General features: G+C 38.2%; 2 protein-coding genes across 3 annotated transcripts in view; one reads left to right on the top strand and one right to left on the bottom strand.

Annotated features, from left to right (window-relative positions):
- The window catches only part of LOC108145902 (regulating synaptic membrane exocytosis protein 1), a 71,387-nt gene that overhangs the window by 7,927 nt on the left and 41,793 nt on the right, over positions 1–21,667 (bottom strand). The window contains 7 exon segments of the mRNA XM_017271555.2: positions 4,687–5,423; positions 5,948–6,129; positions 12,391–12,455; positions 12,624–12,843; positions 13,589–13,713; positions 20,359–20,600; positions 20,802–21,053. Of these exon segments, the coding sequence (XP_017127044.2) occupies positions 4,687–5,423; positions 5,948–6,129; positions 12,391–12,455; positions 12,624–12,843; positions 13,589–13,713; positions 20,359–20,600; positions 20,802–21,053 (1,823 nt within the window).
- LOC108145904 (putative transporter SVOPL) lies at positions 39–2,146 on the top strand. 2 transcript variants are annotated; one of them, XM_041708462.1, is made up of 9 exons: positions 39–223; positions 285–609; positions 691–812; positions 867–1,128; positions 1,186–1,287; positions 1,355–1,466; positions 1,518–1,792; positions 1,851–1,978; positions 2,033–2,146. In XM_041708462.1, exons 1-9 carry the CDS (start codon positions 181–183, stop codon positions 2,098–2,100), a joined length of 1,437 nt encoding a protein of 478 aa, XP_041564396.1. In that variant the 5' UTR covers positions 39–180; the 3' UTR covers positions 2,101–2,146. The 2 variants fall into 2 exon arrangements, with proteins under 2 accessions (XP_041564396.1, XP_017127053.1); XM_017271564.2 differs by having other exon boundaries at positions 1,851–2,146.

Raw genomic sequence — 21,667 nt, 5'->3', positions numbered from 1 at the left:
TACCTTACGGTAATTTCGAGTTTTCCCAGCAATCCATATTTATGTTTCATTTAAATTCATGTGTGTTCTCCGTATATATATTAATACAAATTTTCATTTTTTGGTAGCTTTCTAAGCAATTCGTATTTGTTTTTCAGTCGACTAAATTTTATATTATTTTATATTTACACATAAATATTTATGATGTCAATGAATGACATAGATGAAGTGTTTAATAAGCTTGGTAAGTCGTGCGCCTAAGCGGATAATCCTGTTGCCTGATCTTTGTGGTCTGTGGTTCTCAGGTTTCGGCAAGATGCAGTACATTATTTTGTTGGCCTGCCTTATCATTCAAATGTGGGTAAGCAACGAGCAACTGGGCTTTGCGGTAGTGATTGCCGGGGCCAGTTGTGAGCTGGATATCGCCAATCACCGAGTGGTCTGGCTGGTGTCCGGAAACTTTGGCTCCCAGATGATATCCTGCTATTTATGGGGCGAAATATCGGATCAGTATGGAAGGCGGAAAGTGCTCGTATTGGCGGGCCTGACCGCAAACTTTTTGTCCTTGTTGTCGGCTTGCATGCCGGAGTTCTGGTCCTTTTGGGCCTTTCGAACTTTGGCGGGCTTTTTGTAAGTAGAGAGGTCTAATCTCATTTTTATGTTTATTTCTTTTTTTATATATATATTTTGTTTTTTTTTTTCATTGCTAAGTATCTCCGGAAATGTGGTTTGTATCATGACCTACTTGAGTGAGTTTACAAAGGTTTCCCTGCGCCCCAAAGTGCAGAACATTATGAGCTATGCCATCGGTCTGAGTCTGATATATGTGCCGTGTAAGAATCGATTCACTACCCCCTTCAGATGTGCAGATTTCCCCTTTTCCTTAGCGCTGGCCGGTGTCCTGTTGCCGCTGAAAATGAAACCCATTCGTGGATGGCGCATCCTGCTCATTTGCAACCAGATCCCTGGAATCATCGGATTGCTCTTGATGGTTCTCCTGCCCGAGAGTCCCAAGTACTACCTGTCGGTTGGCAATCAGGAAAAGGCAATGAAGGTCATGGAGCAGGTCTGCCGGATGAACAGGGGCAAGGGGGTGACCTTGGAAAGTTTGGGAGTGGACTCGCTCACACAGCCTCGCCTGCGCGACTCGTAAGGATTTGATTTGATCCAGTTCCCATGATAATCTTATTTTCTTATTTTAAAAAGGCTAATGAATACAGACCGATGTCACGATACCAAGACTCTGATGACCAAGCATTTGAAGTTCATATGTATTTTCTTCTACATCTTTTTTACCCTGAGTGGAATGTGAGTTAAAGATTTTATTCAACAATAATATAACTCTATTATTCTAATTTACTATTCATTTTACAAGGGGGTTTTCCTTGCCCACTTGGATGCTGCGGATCAGAGTTCTTGCTAATCAGGTGGAGGAGCAGAAGTCGGTTTGTAATCTCATAAAAGACGATCTTCCGCAAGTTCTAGAGGTAGGTTTTGATGTTGCGATCGGTATCTCTTTTACCCATTTCTCCTCACAGTGTGAACTGGGCTATGATAAAATGATTGCTCCAATTACCCATGGTTTCGTTGTGCTTGGGATCTTTATACTCACGAGCATTCTCTTGATACGTCTCAAACGTCGAGTGGTTATAATCATTTATATCCTTATTGCCATTGCTGGATGTGTGTCCTTGAACTTTACGAATCATTCTGACCTGATACTGCTTGGCTTTTTCGCCATAATCGATCCGCCCCTGTGTAGCCTCAGGTTGGCGAGTTCCCTGCTCATAGATCTCGTTCCCACTCACCTCAGGTAAAGTTCTATGATATCTTTTAATGTATATTGTTCCCTTAAAGTTTTGTTTTTCCAGGGGAAAGGCCTTTGCTCTTATCAGCATGATGGGACGTGCAGGCGTTCTAGTAATCAATTTGTATGTGGGTTTAACCCTTTCGAAAATCTGCTATGTCACCTTTAATCTCCTCATTCTTTTACTAATAGGTAAGCAATTCCTTTTACTTAAATTTACTTTCTACACAAAGGAAATCTCTATAGTTTGCGGCATTCTAGTACTCATTTTACCATCTGAATATAAAGTCAGGAGTTTAATAATGCAAAAATAATGTAATATATATGACTTTTTAAATAAAATAAAGTTCTGCCTTTCTATACGATTTTTTATGAAATTAACTTTCTGGTTCACAAAACTTTCGGCAGACGTGATATGCATAATTATATGACAGATTTGCTTCATTAAAACTTTTTGACCAATGACAAGGCTCCCGGCACTGAGTTTTCCCCCATCGGCCTTGCCAATCAGTCAATCAATCATTCAATCAATTGGGCGCACAGCACGAAGTACAAATTTGATGGGGGAAAAGGATTATGGCGAAAGTTCAAATATTTTTCGTGCACCAGCCAAAAATAAAATAAAAGTCAAATAAACTTGGCGACAGCTGCGTTTATATTGTCTTTTTTTTTATTTTTTTAAAAATATTTTTTGTGTATGTGTGAGCCCAGCGGATATGAAAGTGCGTAAAAGGCAAAACGGAAACGGAAGGCAAGGCATTCGCTAAGCGGCTTAATAATAACTGTCGAGCAAAGAAAATTGAATCGAAAGGATGGGAAAACGAGAAAACATATTGGCAGAGACAGCCAACTTTTTGCTGAGCAAGGACAATAATAGGGACATCTACTTGGCAGTGGCAGCCAGGTTCCCCAGTGAGAATGGAGCTGTCAATTCCGTTTACAGCATATATATATATATATATATATATATATGGATAACACATTTATATATGAAGAACTTTTTCCAGACGCTGCTTATTTTCATATTTAACGGCTTGTTTGTGGCTCTGGGAAATACGTATTTTAGCTTTGTTATGTTATCGCGTTTTTTTTGGGTTCTATCTCGGTGAGTTTTCATATTTCGCCTTTGCAAAGTTAATTTCAAGGCTGAGCTATCTCGACGGAGCGTTGAAGGGTTTATGAGGGCGGCGAACTGTTGCGAAAAAGCCAACAGGTAATAAGAGGGTTTTCCCCTCTGAGCTTTGCATTTTAAACGCAAATTTGCTTGGCTTTTGTTCGCTGACACATATATATTTTTTGGCAACTTTTTTTTCTTTGTGAAAACAGCATCAATAAGCTTAAATAAGCCCCAGCCCAAGTTTTTCCCATGTTTCCTGGGACACAACCTCCAGTGGATTATCAAGAAAGTACGTGAGCCTGGCTGAGTGTGTAATGAGATTTCGGCTTTTTCGCAGCTCGCTAACATGCATGCGAGTACATTTTATACTATATATATTATATATACATGTACAGACGGATATGCTACTAAGTAATTGTGTGTAAAAGTGGGCGTTAATTAAGTGGCTTGCATGCAGCTAGCTGGAATCAAGAATTCCAGGTGTATGACGCTAATTAAGGTAGAAAAAGAAGATGGCAAGCTGAAACCAAAATGCCAAACGCAACTCAATCTCAATCTCAACTCAAGTTTATTTTGCATTCTTACCAGTGGTGAGTGATGTTTTTTTTGGTGGTGTTTCTAGTGTGGTACATACTGTAGTCTTGCTTTAATGCATTTTACATTGCTTAAATACTTGCTGCTAAGCTCAATTTGCAGGTATTCGTATTTTGTATTTTTGGTTTCTTGTATAATTTACAAAGGTTTTTTTAGGTATTCGGTTTATAGTTTTTTGGTTTTCTACCATTTGTGGCTTGCAGTGTGGTGTTTTGGTTGGTGATTGGCCACTCGAGAGTGAGCCCTTTTCATTGGATTAAGCAAAACAGAATTACGAGTACTGACAGGTGCTGAGGGCTTTAAACAAGTGGCTTTAGTTAGTGCTTTATGCGTTAGTTTATTTGCTTTTGGCTTTTAGTTAAGTTTAGTGTTTTGTCCAGTTTGTGTAGGGTGTGTCAAAGCTTTGATAATGCGACACCGATATTGTGGCTAATAGTGGGAAAGATATGGAAGAAGACATTAGAGAGATAGAGACAGTGGTAAATAGTATAAAGTATGTGTAAGATGCAATGTCGGATTAAGTGGGTGTCCATATAGCATATAGCAGCAAGGCAGAGTTGAGGTTTTCGTGGGGGTTTTAAAGGAAATGCATAGAGACACAGGAATATAGCGCATAGAAAACAGAAGGCAGCAAGAGATCTCTTGCAGTGAGTGTTTTAGATCTCGGTTCGGTGGTAGACGAAATCATAACAATTGTAAATGTTCCTTTTAACCAATCTCTGGTTTTCACCGAATTCTGCTCACATAACATAATTCCCGTGAACATTGGCCCTAATTAATCGTGATAGGTCAACAAAAATATCTGTTAAGTATAATATATCAATATTATCAAGTCTTTTTTTAAACTCATATACCTTCGACTCTATTTTAATGTATGTAAAAATGCCTTTGATTTTTCGGAAACTTGATATATCTTTGATTAAAAAATATATTTGTTGTTGCAATGATAAAATCTTTTAAAATCTTTAATATGTAAATCAAGAAGCAGAGAATCTGTGGAATTGATGCACTTGATTTTTTGAAAGTTTGTCAAAACTTTTATGAAAACTTGCTTGCAGTTTAAATGATGAAATTTTAATAGACTTCAAAACATATTCTTTTTTCGTATAATGTTCTTGGGAATTACGCCATGTCACTTTAATCTGCTTTTCCGAAGGACCAATCTTAAGCGTAAGTCCCCTGTACTCACGTCTCGATCCGATGCGCTTGTGCTGCTCGGTGCCCAGACTCATGGTGCGCCCCAGCTCGCCGCGGACAGCCTTCAAGGATTTCAAGATCTCATCCGGGTCGCGTCGAGCCACGGACGAACGACGCCGGCCCACCAAATAGGAGGTGGGCGGCGTGGCCATGGCGTCCTCCTCGAGCCGATTCTTCTCGGCATCCTGGAAGCTCGATCGACGCGAGCCCGGCAATGAGCGCGAGAAGTCCTTGCCCAGCTGGTAGACCTCCACCTCCATGGTTTCCGATTGCGAGGAGCCGCGTCGCGAGCCGGCTATATAGGCGTGATCCGGATGCAGCAGCGAAGTTCCATCTCCGATGGAGTCTACATCATCGGAGTTGGAGCGCTGCATGTTGTAGTCGCGTCGCAGGAGTCGGGTCACATCGCCACTGGGTGCTCCAGCTCCGGCCGCAATGGAACCCCGTGGCGAAACACTTGGCGACTTGCTTATGCTAATGCCACGCAGACCCTTTGTGTCCTCCAACCGACACCAGATGGCCTGGTCGTCGAGGAAGGCCTGCTGCAACTCAATGCTGCACTCGCCCAGGAAAATGGACTCCGTGTGGGGCACCAAGTCCCACAGCTGGATGTCTATGTAGCGATCCATCAAGGTGTCGGCCTTCACATGACCGAAGGTCAGTGTGGCGTTCCAAATGGGATTCTGCGTGGGTCGGCTGACCTCCGTTTGCTGCACGCTGCCATCACCGCTGAAAAGGGAAAACAAATTTCATCGTTTAATTATAAAGTCTTTTATATTTATTTTTATTTTTGCCTTTAAAATATCTCCTACAAGAGTTCTCAAAAAGAGGCTTTAAAATGACCACATAGGTACTTTTATTTCTTCTGTATGTGTGCTATCATGTTAAGCAAGTATAGGTATAAAATTTATTTCTTATGCTTATGCTAATGCTTAACAAAAAAAAAAGAAATGATTCTAAAAATAGTAAAGTTTATATGGCCTTAATTATTTGAGTTAGTGGGTCAATATTTTTATGAAAACATTTTCTCTTTTTGTTTTAAATTTAACTTTTTTTGTTATTGCTAATTTTACTTGATTTTAAATTACTAAAGTTGTTCATCTGAACAATATTTTGAATCGTATAAAGGTTTCTAATTTTAAGCTTCTATTATGATTATTAAAACTTTTTAATTGTTTTATGGATAGTAAACATAAAAAATGTTTAATAAATAATATATTTCTCGGAGATAAAACATGTTCCTTCTTACTTACCATTTGGGGAGAATGCGGACTTTGGCGTATGCCTCCGGCAAATTTCCATGTCCGTAGGCCTCGTCCCGCAGTGCCAGATCATCGCCGGCCATCAGGGAGACGACCAGCTCGTTGCGCTCCGCATGGTACCAGACCTGGATCTGGACCCTTCCGGTGACCAGCTTCTCGCGGGCAATTTGCTCCTGCGGCGATCAAAAAACTCGTTAGTTCACGGTTCACAACAGCTCGTGGTGCGAATGCCTGTCGCTATTTAATTCTTAACAATTTCTAGGAATATATATATATATATATATATTAAGTACATGTCTAGATTTATCAGCCTAGTGCCTAAACAAAAGCATTTTATTAGCCTCGCCTATTTACAGTTGTTCGGCCGGCATGTTTTCTGCAAATTTATTTCGCTTTTTTGTTGTGTTCTGAATGTGTGGTGTGGGTGTGAGTGTGTGTGTACAATGTACATAACTGAACAACAAATTAAAGCAATCAAAACGTAAATAAAACTAATTAAACGAGTGAGAACGAAGGGATGGTGGCAGGGCGTAGTGGGTGGTGGACTCTAGAGCATGCGAGTTAAATTGCAACGCGTTCCCCTTGGGGAAAAACACAAATACGAAATACGAAACTGAAAAGCAGGCATACATAAATATAATGCAAATTATGATGCTCGCACACTGGAACACATGTGTTTTCTATTTACAAAAGGCAAAACACACACTCATGCACACACATGCACGGAGATAAACAAAGAGGACCGCAAATGCAATCTGCTCGGGGCATTCTGTCTAGTGTTTTGTGTGCCCCAAAACGGAAGTCATTGCGGTGCAGTTGCGCATGAAGGTCCTGCGATTGTTGCCGTACTTGTGGCTGAAACTAGCACTATGTTACTGATATACCATAGAAGTGCACGAAGAAAAAACCCCACCTGCATTTCATTTCATTGGAAGTGAACAACTTTACAACTTTAAATTTAATACCTAATCTCATGATTTATTTTACACAAGGGTAAATGTTACCTGTTCGAATGAAAATAAATTATAAAATAACACAAAAACAATAACTATGAGTATGATAAATATTATCACTTAATATTTGAATAAGTTTAAATGACAATAACTTTAAACATAATATTTAAATGTATTTAATCACTTTTATTTATCACTTTTTTTTCAACCAGTTTAAATGACAATGGTTTATCATACAATACAAATAGAATGATAAATATTTATTGTGTCTATTGTAAGCTTATCTCGCTTGTTGTTATTCATCATATAATATTCTACCACTTCACACTTTCTCTTAGAATTTAGACATCAAATTCTTTGAACTCGAGCAAAAGTATTCAACAGTTTGTTTTTCCAAACAATGCTATGATAAACTTTTTGAAAAGTATAATCCCGTTAGGTGCGAATGATTTTAATACACTGCTTCGGCTTTGGCGAATTCCTCTTGGGTTTGGCTACTTTTTTTCCGTGTCCCAGTAGTTGGTAATAACATATTCATGGCGTGTTCATGCGCAGCAGCAACAACAACACGACCGAATTGACTTTCTCCTTTCTCCTTTCACCGTTCGCCAATGGCGGATCTGCAGCGGAAGCCGCCATATTGCAATAACGTGTTGCGAGCGGAAATGGAGCCCACACACACACACACACACACACACACACACCCATACATACAAACGTTCCAAAACTGTTGCTCGGTAACTTTTTTTTTCGTTTTACGAGCGAAAAGGAAATATATTACATTATGCCGCACACTTTTCATCTGTGGAAATCGAATTCGTGTTGGGACTGCCTCATAAATAAGTGGGAAGACGTGTTGTGGGGATGTTTATTTTTATCTACAGGTAAGCAGGCACATGTACTTGCTGGATTATTGGAGTTTATCAGAAGGCAGGCGCCGGCGATAAAAGCCTAAGCACTTGAAAACTTTTCAGTCCTTTGCCCGTCTTCGTCGATAATAATAATGACGAAAAAGGCTGAATTGTTTGGCAAAAGTTTTCTAATTTTCGACATTTGCCCGCTTTTTATGCCTCCCAGCTGTCAATTAATGGGCGACAGCACCTGTTGCTGGCAAGACAAAAGTCACCGCCCACTTGACACCTGCCCCGTTTTGGTTTTGGTTTTTGGGTCTCGAAAGTTTTTCAACTTTTTCCCCGGAAGATACATAACTCAAAGTGACACAAAAGTTATCCGCAAAAGTTGCGTATGAATACTAAATAAAGAGAGACATGCCAAGTAAATGGAAAAACACACATAGACAACTCTAGGTGGGCCACAAAAATATATACAAAAAAATTAAACACTAATTATATATGCCATATGCTACATTTAACATATATTTACAGGAGGAAACTAAGACAAGCTTCTATTGCTTTCAAATCGAATTGATTATGCTTTTAGAAAGTCATATGCATATGTTGTGGGTTAACAGATCAGATTGGATCAATCAATCAATCAGCACAGATCAATCAATTTGATGACAGTCGTATTAATCTCGGTTCTTTGTTTTGGTTTTAATTTTGTACATATATTTAGCTTGTTTCGTTTTTATTCGGTTGTTGTTCTGGTTCGCCTCGCTTATTTTGAGGTATAGTTTTCTTTTCTTTTGGTATTTTTCTGTTTATAGCCATAACTCGTGCCAGCTGGGGTTACATTGGTTGTACAGGAAATGAAAATTGAGTTCGTATACAATCAGCACATGTTGTTATTTATAGTAGGTAGTATTGTATATATTCGTAAGTGATTTTAGTTGTCGTTTTGAGGAGAAATGCTAATCGGTTTAAGATTCAAGATTCAAGAGCCACTAAATGCTAGTCAAACTTAGGCGTAGGCTTTATGCAAATTAGGCAAAATGCAAACAAATCAAAGTGATGTACTCAAGGAATCTAAGAGGAAATCAACTCAAATGGAATCGCAAATCAGGCAAAACCAAAAAATATATAACCGAAAAAGTTGTGTGTTGTTGTGTGCTTTTTTTTGTACTGTGACCCTGGATAAAACTGTATTTCCTGCTGGCAAAAAACCTGAGTAGATTGTCTCTATCTAAACACGAACATCAGGTACATTAGCGCACAATAAGCTTTTGTTTCGACGGATATAAAATGCAAACTGAAAGGATTCGTTTCGGAAAGTGTGTGTATTAATATGTATGGTACAGGGCTTCGCTTCGGAAGACGAACAAATACGACACTATATATGGTTCACAGATATATATATTGTACACAGTTTTTTTTTCTTTTGTGGGAGAGCGGCATAATTAAAGAGTAGTCGGTTATTATGCAAAGCCAAACTGAACAGACAGATACAGATCCAAAACCAAACGAAACGAAGCGGTGGAATCGAGACGAAAGTAAAGGTAAACATTTGCTAAGCGAAAGCCAAACAAAAGCTCATAAATTGAGAGTGAGAGGTGGAAGTGGAAATTGTGTACAGGGGACACAGCGTGGCGGCAGCAGGAAACCAGGAGAGAAAAACAGGTCGTATACGTAATAAATAAAATGGAACCAAAGAGAAAACAAACGCAAATTGTAATGCTGCATTACATAAAAAATAAAAAAAAAACAAGAGAAAGCGCACTTTACAATACATATTGACTGGTTGGGAGGGGTTTTTTACAAAAGTATCTTATAGAACCTAGCTAAGGTACACTGGTATTTAATAACTATAAATAGTTTTTGTACTCTAAGGTTACTGGGTGCTAAAACTGTACAAAGGTTTATATATATTATGGACTTGTCGCAGAAGTCACTAAGGTTTCGAAGCCATTTATAAAAGTGCCTAAAAGTATGCAACAGTATATGGTTAAACCGGTATTTGAAACGTCATGCGACGTTATTTTTTCACTGCATACTTTTAAACACCTTTCTGAATGCTTTCAAAAGCGTAGCTACTTCTGTGGCACCCCCATTTACTGGGTTTTTCTGTACAGGGTACTTGTGATAGAGTTGCTTTGTTCATTTACCATTTGTCTGATGGCTTCGGTGGGTTTGGGTGGCAAATCGGCAAATGGCGGATGGCTGAGTTCTGCGAATTTACGGATATGCGGGTCTACTGCGAAAGGATATAAAGCAAGTCCAGGCAAGAAGAGAGATTCTCAATTGTTTGCACGCGGTGCGTTTTTGTTTTGCAGTTAAATAGAGAGACTTTATTTTTCACATTTCTTTTGCTAGCCGATTTTCGTTTTTTTTTCCAGATTTAGATTTTTAAGTTTCTAGCACATTTTGGTACGCTGGTATACGCATTAGTGACTATTAACTGGTTGTATATAGATATATATATTTAAGTATCGTATAGCGAAGAGTTGTAAATGTATACATATGGTTTGGTTTTCAAATCAATTTGTCAACCTCGAGCTGCGCGGTTAGTGCATGTATGTACTATAATCTTAAAAAATTTCATCAGTTTTGTTTATTTCACATTTCCATCTTACAGGGAGCTCCTTTTCAGGGACCTTCGCACCTGCCCAAGTGACTTTTGTAAAGGTTTTTTATATAAATTTAGTACATGTTTTACAGGTATTAGTTACAGTTAGAGTTACAGTTATAGTTACGTTTATGATTACAAGTCGGTAGGTCTATACAAAGTGTCGTGATCGAAATCAATGTTAAGTTATCACCCATCTGACAGGAGTTACACAGCTACAAATCATCTGTTGTTTTAATGTTATAAGGTAAACGAGTAAATTCAGTTAGCTATTTGAAAATGATTCTCCAACTTATCCATCTGCTCGGATTTTAGCACTTCGTTATTGTGTTTCTTAAATATGTTTATATGTAGGTGGGCTTCCCCTTCACTTCCATTTCCATTTTCGTTTCCGTTTCCGCTTTCTCTTTCCAACTTACTTTCACTTACAGTTTCAGTTTCAGTTTCATTCTCAATTTCGATTTGACATTTACAAACACAGCTCTAACACTGACATATATAGTATGGAGAGAGTACGGGGTCTAAAAAAGCGCACAACTCTCGGACTTTAGTCGTATACCATACACATAGTATATAAGGTTTTTCGGGTACTTTGGCTTAAAAACACATTTAAACATTTCAACAACAAACTACTACTTTTTGTGTTTTTTTGTTTTTTTTTTGGTTTGTCCAATTTGTTTAGTTTTTCGATTTAGCTTACGATTACGTATATATATATATATTATAAAGTCAATAACATTTAAAACACACACAAATATTGTTAAACTCTGTTCGCTACAAATTTTCACTAGTAACATTTATAAAGATTTCGGTTTATCTATAAACTATATATTATAACTGGCCCAAGCTGAGCCTTTACATTAGTTCTTTTTTTGGTTTAGTGATTCTCTGTAGGTCTTTTGTTCCTTTGTTATTATTGTATCGATTCGTAGAGCCTAGAGATGGGTTCTACACAAGCGGTTTTATTTGTTTCGGATAGTAGCTCAAAATTGGTTTCTCAAATGGAGTTATCATAGACACGAATGTTACGTTAAAACTTGTTTATATCTTAAAACCCTATTGTTGGTGCTTTGTTCTTACTGTGATCCCGGGGCAATTGGATTGCCCGCAAAGAAGAAGGTTTTAACCAAGGAAAAAAAGACTTTTAGAAACGAAAAAGGGATACGATACGGACTGTATCGATATCCTTCACCTCCTTGAGCATCCACTCATCCTATCAATATATCGCTTAGTGGCTATTTAACCGTCTATATAGTATATATACGTTAGTTGGGCATGTTAGTAATATATTTTTGTTGTTTCTCGAAATCACTAAGTTCTACCAACACCGAAAAATAAATATATGTAAGTACATCTGGTGGTTATATGACAAAGAATATAGCAATGAACACATTTAGCCACTTCGCATGGTTAGTAATCATAATTTGTAGTGAAAATATCAAAGAAAATAAGATCGAAAAGAAATCAAGAGGAAACACATAGAAATCAGGAAATATATATATATATATATTACTCAGTTAGCTACGGTAAATATCGGGTATGAATGTGTTACCAAAAACGAAAAGGTCAAAGGAAATCGTTGAATCAGTGACTAGAAAAGGTGAGTTTTATACGAGTAGGTATATTTATATATAAATATATTTATATATAGTATATAGCATGGAAGCTGCAATCAAGTACGAAGGTTCAATTCAATTCATTTCGTGAGCACTTTGTGAAAGCTGAAATCGTGTGGAAAACTGCTGCAAATGCTTAAGCTGCATTTAATAGCTACTTTATATATATAGTATATAGTTTGCATTTAGTTTTCAGTTTTTGGCATTGGCATTGGTTTTGATTTTGTTTTTTTGGTTTGGATGGGCTTGGCTTGATGCTGCACATATAGCTCGGTGTGTTCTCATTTAGGCGGTAGTAGGTAGTATCTTTAAATCAATATATAGTATGTTCATTTCCTCTGCTGCTGCTGATGCAGCTTAGGTTCTCTTACTCATGAATGAATAAAACGAAATAGTTTTATACCGGAGTTTTTGGTAATTTCCGTCTAGTTGGCGATGCTGGTGATTTGTCTGTGGTGGTTTCGGGTTCTGTTTTTGCGTTATTTCGTTTTGGTCGCGATAAGAAGTAACAGGAAAACGAGAGCAACAAATGAAAATTATGTGAATGTCATAGCTGTTTATACTATATATATATTGTTGGGTATTATTTAAGGTTTGTATTGGCGGTTTAGTTTAGGAACTTATAAAGGAACTTACCCGCTATGAGGCCAAGGCCGACGGGACCGTCTCCGGATCGCCGAGGTCCGCTCTGACCACCCGCATTTCCGGGCGGCAGGTTCTCGTCGAACAGATCGCACATCCGGAAGTCCGTGGCATGCTCCACCAAAAGCTCCACAATGTCCCCGGTTCGGTCCATGATGGAGCACACCTCCTCGAAACTCCGGTCGATCAGCGACATTCCGTTCCATTCGAGTATCTGCGGGTGACGAACATTGGATAAGATTCAAAAACTAATATAATAAGGAGTGTCTCAAAGTATGTATTATCAATATAAAAAAAAACTATGTTTCTCTAAGCTTAAACTCTGCAGTATGTGCCAATAAATTAAATAATATTTATTATTAAAAAATACTATTACCTTTAATTAAAATGGATTTTAATACAGTTCTCCTTTTGTTTAAAAAATAAAATTTATTATTTAAAATAATAAACTCTCTTTACATTAATGCTTGAAATTAAAGCCTTTTTTAACGAGTGTTTGAATTTGAAAAAAAGTTATGTAAAAGTGTTTAAACAAAGTACTTAGTCTAGTTACAAAATTAAAATCAAGACTTAGACTTAGTTTTCAGTGAATCTTGCTTCTAAAAGTTTTATTTAGACAGGTGTTATTTTGTCGATCTAAAAAAATTATAGTCCTTTTAAGCAATTAATCTTTTTAACTTAACAGTATATCATTTTGATTGCTTGAATATTTTTTAAAAATAAAACTGAAATATAAATGTGTGTGGCAATATGACTTGTTGCAGTGTATTGCCGTGCCAAAAATCATCAATCATGTGCTATTAATTCAGGGCTGGCATCTGTCCGAGTGTGCACTGCGGTTGGCCGCACTTCAGCACCCTTTGAGCCACTACCAATCATGTCAGTGGACTGGCTTAAACACCACCCATTTATAGCCACACCCACATCCCCACCCACATGAAAACCCAACCCACACTCACCTTGTCGCCCTGCTGCAGGCCATTCTTCTCGGCCGCTCCTCCTGGAACGGTCCACACAACGTAGGCGAACAGACGGCCATCGGCTCCCGTTTTTCCGCCGACGACGCGCATCCCAAAGCCACGTGCTGCCGGAGTAGACAATGTCAGATTTAATAAGAGCCAGCCAGCTCACGCAGTCGAATAATCAATAGTGAGGATATAAGGCTCTTGAACTGGACCAAAAATCGAGGACTGCGACTAGGCACGTACTAGCAGACTACAGATACAGATACAAATTTCGGGCATGTGGCAACAATTTGCGTTGATTTCATTTGCACTTTGCAGTGTCAGTGCCACAAGTCGCAAAACGAACCCAGAATCCAGCGAAAACGAAAACCCACATTGCGTATACGCCATGTCGCCTGCCCTGTTTGTGTTTGTGTCTGCTAAGTTCTCTTTTTTATTATACTTTTTTGCCAACTCAGCGAGATTTTTTTTGTGTGGATTTTCCAGTATTTTTCTTTCGCCCAAATTTGACATAAATTTATTTCTCCAACATAAACTTGACCCCCTGACCATTTATAACAATTTAAGTGGCAAAGTGCTTTAAAGCAGACTGCTTACTTGGCTTAAATAAATATTTAGACAGTTTTACAGCACAGTGATATTTTGTTTTCTTAACTTGGGAAAAAACACTTCTATTGGAATAATTTATATAATATAATTTTAGTGGCGAAGTGTTTTTTTTAGACAGTTTTACTTTTTGTTACCGATTACATTTATATTATACATAATTAAATTGTTTAAACAACAGAATTCTTCAGCTTGCAAGCTAGTTTCGAAATGAGAGATTTCGCTTGCCGCGTGAAAACAATTTAATTAATTAAATTGCAATTTTGGGGGGAGTCTGCAGTTCGGTTTCAAGTACTTATCATTTGGCGCAGAAAACTAATTTCAACAATTTGTGCACCGAAAACTTGGGAAAGCGGATTTCCGCCGCCGTAGGACGGGTATTGCAGACAATGGCCAGGAAAGTTAACCAGCCACCGGGGCAGCGATGACAATGAAATTGTGTCTCCAAGGTGAGCTCTCTCCAGGGATCCAAGTGTGTGTTTGAGTGGGACGAAAGACCAAGGACGAAGGACGCAGAGAACTGAATCGACCGGAAGGACAGTTTGGCAGGTCTAAGTTTTGCGCAGGAAATGGCGGCAAACTTGGCCAGTATGCAATAAAATGTTGCGCATCCGCCTGGGCTGTTGATTCAGGCGCATTGATACCCAATTAGGATAAGGCGACATTTTCCCATCCCATTTCTCATTTCCCGCTGTTTGTTGAGTGTGTTTTAATCAAAAGTTTTTCCCGGCCCTCGCCTTAAGACTGCAATAAAAGCGAAATAAATAAAACGCAAATCCTTTTGCTGACAGCAAGGAAAAGGGCCAGATTATTCGATGACGCCACGGTTTTTGGCTAAATCGCGATTGATGCACTCAAAAAAAGGTATACCTAAAATCAATTTAAGCCTAGAAAAACGTGAAAGCAAATACATTTTATTTTTATTAATATACCTTTTACGAAAAGTTAAACTTTTTATCACCAAAAAATATATATATTATATAACGATTTAAATTTATATTTCAGAAAATTTAAAAATTTAAATTAAATTTTAAAAAATGTTTATGTAATTGCTCTAAATTCCGAATACTAACAAATATTTTTCTGAAAAATGTAGAAAATTTCTTCTTAGTTTCTGAATTTCCAAAAATGTTTTGTTTAGTCAAATTAGTTTTTGTTAAGTTTCGAAGATTTCTCTTAACTCTTTTTTAAGTGCAGTCATTTGCCTTAAAGCCCGCACTTAACATGGAGTTGAGTGAAATTTTCGATTCGTTTTGGCCATAAAAATCATGAGTGGAGGTGAGGTCCTTGTTTTGGCTCTGCCCGAAGACCAAAGTCCTTTGTCTCATTGTTGGTCCGCTGCCCAATGTCCGATGGCCTTTTTTCCTTTTTCCGTGCTTATTTGGCATTCTCGGGCGGGCCAGTCATTTTATGATACAATTTGTTTGCCGGATGGCCAACGATTTTTTATGTGGCCATCATTGGGATTTAATAAGCCGGGCTCGCAGCCGCACACACAAAGGTGTGTTGTTTATGGGCAACAGTGGGTCGGGTATTCCAAGGGTTTATTCCAATTTTGGGGTGTCCGTTTCTTTTGTTGGCCAAGGGCCGTAAACATCCTGGCAAATTGAATCAACATTTGTATATATGTATGTCATTACGGTCCCACAACTTTAACTTTGAAAGCCTATACCCTTTAACTGGCTTAAGCCTATCAGAGACTAGAAAGATTTTATTTTTAAATGGAAAACTATCTCTAAGTTCTGCCTTTAAAGTTTCTTCCTGGAGCTCCCTTGGAAAGTTTTTAATTTGTACCATGTCCTTGCATCCCTTCTGACTGGCAAACACATGCTCCACATCCTCGTAATGGCATTTAGTGAGCAAACTTTTAGCTGACACACATTGAACGACTTAATCGATGCACACCTGCCTGCCATCCAGGCATCCTGACGTCCCAGGACACCTTTTCCTGCTACATCCTTTTCCTGCTGGGGCAGGAGACTAGGAAACTAGTCATGAAGTCATGAGCGACAGCGATTTAGTGGCTTCTATCAGCTGCCATAAAAATTGGCTCTTAATTAAACTAGTACAGCGAGAGCCAGGCTAATATAGTACACATATGTCCTGGCTATCAGGTTTTCAGTGGGTTAAAATAATAAACAAGATCAAGACAAGGAGCATCCTTTGGCACGGACACGGACACGGACAAAAATGTCTGCTTTATTTGAAACAGAATCATTATTATAAGTTCGATCTTGTAAGTAAAAATGTGCGATGTAAATGGTATCAACAACTTGGCAACTATTTAGAGTTTATTCTTCATTTTTCTGCGTAAATTTTAAAAGGTAACAATATTAAATTTATAAAGAATCCCAGAATTCGCAAACCATTTTTAATCTCTAATTTCACAGCTCATATCAATATGGGCCTTTTGAACATTTATTCGTGCCAAACTAAGTGAAGAAAGGGAGGATTTTAGGCTGTTTTTAATGCTTATCACTTCAAACTTGGCTACACAAATTTCTTCCTAATTTTTTTCTGTGTACCATAAAGGAAAATGGCCCGATTTGAGAGACTTTTGAGGAGGAGAACTATGAAACGGCAGTCAAGCGAACAGTTTTATGTTATGGGGCCAAAGGAGGCGTGGCACATGGCCACCTGTAGCTCAGAAAACTAAGCACGCAATGCCAAAAACCCAAAGTTCGTGATTCGTGGCAATAAATGGATAGTGTGTGTGAGCGAAGCTCATGAGGCTGCATAAAATTTCATTAGGGGTGCTAGGACGCCATTTGGAACTACACCTGGACCTTTAAACACGATTAACAGTCGCTATCGGAACACTTTAAGCGATGCATAATTGAAGACTTTGCTGGAAGCCATTGAATTACATGAAGAGGGAGCCATCCAAAGCCTAATTAGCCATATGAATTGCAGTTGCTAATTAAGCTCACCAGCGTGTTAATGTAGATGCACCTGCGAAAGTTAATGCAAAAAATTTAGCCTGCTTCAGGGCGCACAGTAGAGCAGCGCAGCAGCGCTCAAATTACAAGGCATCAGCTCAGTCAATATATCAAGGCGAAATTGCAGCACAGCTGCCACAACCACAAGCAGTATTCTGGCATACTGTGTTCTGCGTATATGTGTGTGCTGTGGTTAGGAAGACGCAGTCCTGGCAGTCCTGCCACAAGGATAAGGATACGGATAAGGATACGGATGGAGGTGTACAACAAATACCGGCAAGGAAATGGTTTTGCACATTAAAATTCCACTTGCTTCGCTGCATATCAAATATGCCGGGTTTAAGCAGGCACATGGATATATAGACAAGGCTCTCTCGAGAGGGTTTTAACTCGTGATATCACAGACACAGTTGAGGGCAAAAAAATAGTACTTGAACAATATAAAAATTTCAAAAAAAAATTATAATTTTAAGGCACAAGACAATTTTTTCTTTTAATTAACTCTAAACTAGTTAAAATAACTAAAAAAAAACTTGAATATATTTTTAGAAAAAATTAGGTGTTTAAAATTCCCATAGAATAGGAATAAAAAAAACCTTATTGAGTTTTCAAATTAAAAAACCACATTTTTCAATCAAAGTTTTTTTAAAAATATTTACAATATTATTATTATTTAATTATTTTTGTGTTGCCAAATTCTTGAAAATAAAAAATAATTCTTTGGCTTTGAAACTATTTTTTGTTAACGTTTCTTTAAACTTAAAACAGTACTTTAATTTTAACCTTAACTGTATAGCATAGCCCGGCCACCCACATTCCGCTGCAGCTGCTTGTGCGTATTTGTTGGGTATTGACATTTTTTTTATGATATGCAAATTGAAATTTTATATTAGCAAGCGCACGTCGCACAGGTGGCTAACCGATGGGAAAAAGGGGGGAAAACTGTGTGTACGGCTAGTTATTTTGATTGGTATTATAGGCGCTCGTTATGAGCTCTCCACAAGATCCCACTTAATGCCACGTTCTCCAAGGGAATTATGAGTGGGTTGTGGAGTGCCGTTTCAAGTAGTTTCCTCACAGCTATGGAGATTTTTAAATATTGAAATTAAACATATATTCATTGTTTGTGGTTCTGGGAATATTTTTAAAATCATCTCTGAGCTGTGCAGTATCCAGGAACACTTCATTATACAAAATTCATTGAGTTAAACTTTATTGACAGTTCTGGGAATACTTCATTATTGCAAAGGCATTGAACCTTAAGAAGTCATAAGTCAGAATTTTTGTGTGTTTGGTTCTGGGAATATTCAACTATTAAAAGTAATATAAATCAGCAAAATCATTTCCAATATATTTCATACACTTAAATATAAATTTTACAGACAAATAAATATATTTTTAAATAAAGATACTACTATATGAATTATCCTGATAAAACTCAATTCTCAGTAGATATTCTTGCTTTAAAGCGGGAAATTCTTGACCAAACGTATTACTACCAAGAATTTGGCAATCAATTTTCACTTCCAACTGTTTTATTTGCGCAAAGTTTTCACTTGCAACTCACAGCTCGAATTTGCTACCTCCTCAACACTTTTTTGCCCCTGGTTTTCTAGTTACCAGTTCTCTGGCAGTCTTTTGAAATTCGAAATTCGAGTTTGCCCTTGTCGAGAGTGCATCTAAGTGTTCAACATTTCCCCCTCACCCCCCACATTTTGACCAGTACAAATGGAAAATTGCCAAAATCCTGGCCACTTTTTATTGCATTCGACTTGGATGTGTTCATGAAACTGGCCAAGAGAGCAGGCCATGCATGCATGCATATGCCAAACATTCGGGGGGCATTATTATTTATGGCCAGCATGGCATGAAGTTTTCCATTCCCTGCCCCATTTAAATTTTTTTCTTTGAATCCTAATGCCCACGTTCCTTTTTCGTATTGATTTTTATGCTTCGAGTCCGCTGCCGATAATTAAAAATTCATTTGGCCTGGTATCCGGACTGACTGGTCCCTTGAGGTATGCAACAAAAATGCATATAATTAAAATACATCCACAGGAAGTGGGAAACAAAGCGAGGGAAAAAAACCCTGGCCCACCCATACACACACACTCATACACACACAACCAAACGACATTGGCCAACAATGCCGAACAGCTAAATATCCTGTGTGTGTGTGTGTGTGTGTGTGTGTGTATAGAGTCCTTGCTGCTGCAACTACACTAGCAATTTAAATATTTTTTGCTTTAATTTTTATTCGTTGTGGTTATAATTCATGTAATTTTTTATGCATGGTATTTTATATAATGATTATACATTTAATACTCAGGCTTTTATTTTTCCTACTTCATTACTAACTTTACATTAAAATTAAGCCACATAAAAACTCAATATATTCGCCTTAAAATCAAATAGAACCCATTAAATATCTTATGTTTTTTTATTTATTATTAATATATAACTATATTTATTTGTACGATTTATTTTTTTTTCTCAGTGTGGAAACTCAGAATTCGAAGCTCTCGCTGCCTTTATGTCGATAAAATCCGCTCAGTTGCTTAATCTGCTACCAGTCTGCTTCAGCTTTGGGTTTCATTAAGGTCCATGGGGACCCAGACCACATTATCCCTGCCACGCCCCCTTGCCCACAACCGTAGCCCCTGCACTTTGGCGTGGGGAATTAAGGTGCCCGCAACCGACTTCATCGCAGGATGGAACCCGCTGCTCCCTCGAATTAGCATAACCAAACGTTGTAATGAGTCCTGTTTACTTGCCCATTTCCGGTGCGGTTCCAAGGGCAGGACATCAACCGAAGCCGGATGGAGCGGACAAACAAACTACTCAATCAAATTCCCGCACAGAAAAAGTTGACTCTTTTAGTTTTTGTGGTTACAATTCAAAACTATGTACTGCTGTGTGTAACATTGAAGTTCCCTCTTTTTTATTTATATATTTTTGTTTTGCCAAGGGATATTGCTACTTCGATGTTAAGACAATTGGGTAGAATTTATTATCGATTACTTTTCACTGATTTTCTTTGATTATATTGTGAGCCCATTTCTTTTGTATTTTTAGAAACTATCTGTATTTTGGCCAGTGCAAAGTCCTACACACACACACACTCCCAAACACACGCAATCTCAGGCACACATTAAGCTAAGCCCCGGAGCTTCAGGTCTTCGGTGCCTTGTGTCTTAGTTCCTAAGCCCCAAAACTCACTGCGGTGCGCCTTGTCCGTGGGATCTCGGCGCAGAATAATGCGCCGCTTAGATGCACAAATCGGACCCGAATCCACGTCATGTATTACGATCCTTATGGCCTCGCCGTCCATTGATGTCTGCCGCCGTGGCGCCTCCAAATCCTCGAGATTGGGACCGGTAAACGAGGCCATGGGCGGCGGAATCGCGGAGGGCGGAACCGCCGGCAGAGCGCCTCGATTTTGCAGCATCGCTATGTCGGGGCTGTTGAAAGGGATATTGAAGGTGTTTTCAATAATATAAAAAATGTTTGTTCTACGGATAACCCTCCAAAACTGTAATCCCAGTGATTGTTTTTCAAGTTTTGGATATATATTTAAATATATAAATATAATATATTTATATATTTAAAATCTTAATTCCCCTTCTGCAGTATAAGCCCTTTCAAAAGCTAACACCACTTACAGCTGGGAGCCGCGTCGCCGCATCCGTCGGTCATCATCGACGGTCAGCACGGGGCTGCCCTTGTCCGGCGATCCCGGCGAGTCGTCGTTCTGGATGTCCTCCGAGGGATGTGGCACCCGGAACGAGGGTCTCCGCGACCCGGGCAACTGGATGGGCGGCATGATGCCGCCCTCTCCCGGCGACCTCTGCAGCTGGGCAGGTGTGGCGCCTCCTTGCGTCAACCCGGGGGCAAACACATCGTAGGCGGATTTCCTGTGGTTAAGATGGTGTGTTAAAGTGCAGTGAAAAAAGCCGTGTTTGATACTTAATTTAAATATTTGTCGCTTTGATTATGCATTTGTTTCATTTTACTATTAACGAACTTTATTTTAATATTAGCAAAATTACATCATATAAAACAATAGCACCCACTTTAAATCAAAAATTTTCCACATTAGTTAAAACAATTTAATACTACATTTTGTAATTTAATATGCATTTAAAGTTATAATTTTATATTTTACTTAACTTTATAATTCTAATCTTGAAATTTCCACCATATATAGGTGCCAATTAAATTCTTTTTTATCCACATTAAATCAAATATTTTTAAGACCATTAATAATTTGCTTTAATATTTAATTTAAATATGCAAAAATTTTGATGTCAATATATTTATATATATTTTTAATTGTTCTCATTTTTTGGAGGTCGCCAATTTTAGCATTTTTTTCGAAATTTGATCCATCCCAAAATTTTTGAGCTGTGAATGCCAGTTTATTGAAAATTTTATGACGAAGTAAACGAGGTATGGCATTCCATCATTGAACTATTATATTATTTAGTTTGTGATCAAAATACTGCATTTAAAACTCATTTTTTGGAGG

The sequence above is a fragment of the Drosophila elegans genome, unplaced genomic scaffold (genome assembly GCF_018152505.1).
Source record: "Drosophila elegans isolate 14027-0461.03 unplaced genomic scaffold, ASM1815250v1 contig_208, whole genome shotgun sequence".
In the NCBI taxonomy this organism is placed as follows: domain Eukaryota; kingdom Metazoa; phylum Arthropoda; class Insecta; order Diptera; family Drosophilidae; genus Drosophila; species Drosophila elegans.
This window is presented reverse-complemented; position numbering and strand designations above follow the sequence as displayed.

What these genes read in the sequence shown, in the direction of transcription:
- LOC108145904 (XM_017271564.2), top strand. Translation starts at nt 181, where the DNA reads ATGATGTCAATGAATGACATAGATGAAGTGTTTAATAAGCTTG. An exon ending in TGAAGTGTTTAATAAGCTTG is followed by an intron (nt 224 to 284) that starts GTAAGTCGTGCG and finishes TGTGGTTCTCAG; the next exon opens with GTTTCGGCAAGATGCAGTAC. An exon ending in ATCTTCCGCAAGTTCTAGAG is followed by an intron (nt 1,467 to 1,517) that starts GTAGGTTTTGAT and finishes TTCTCCTCACAG; the next exon opens with TGTGAACTGGGCTATGATAA.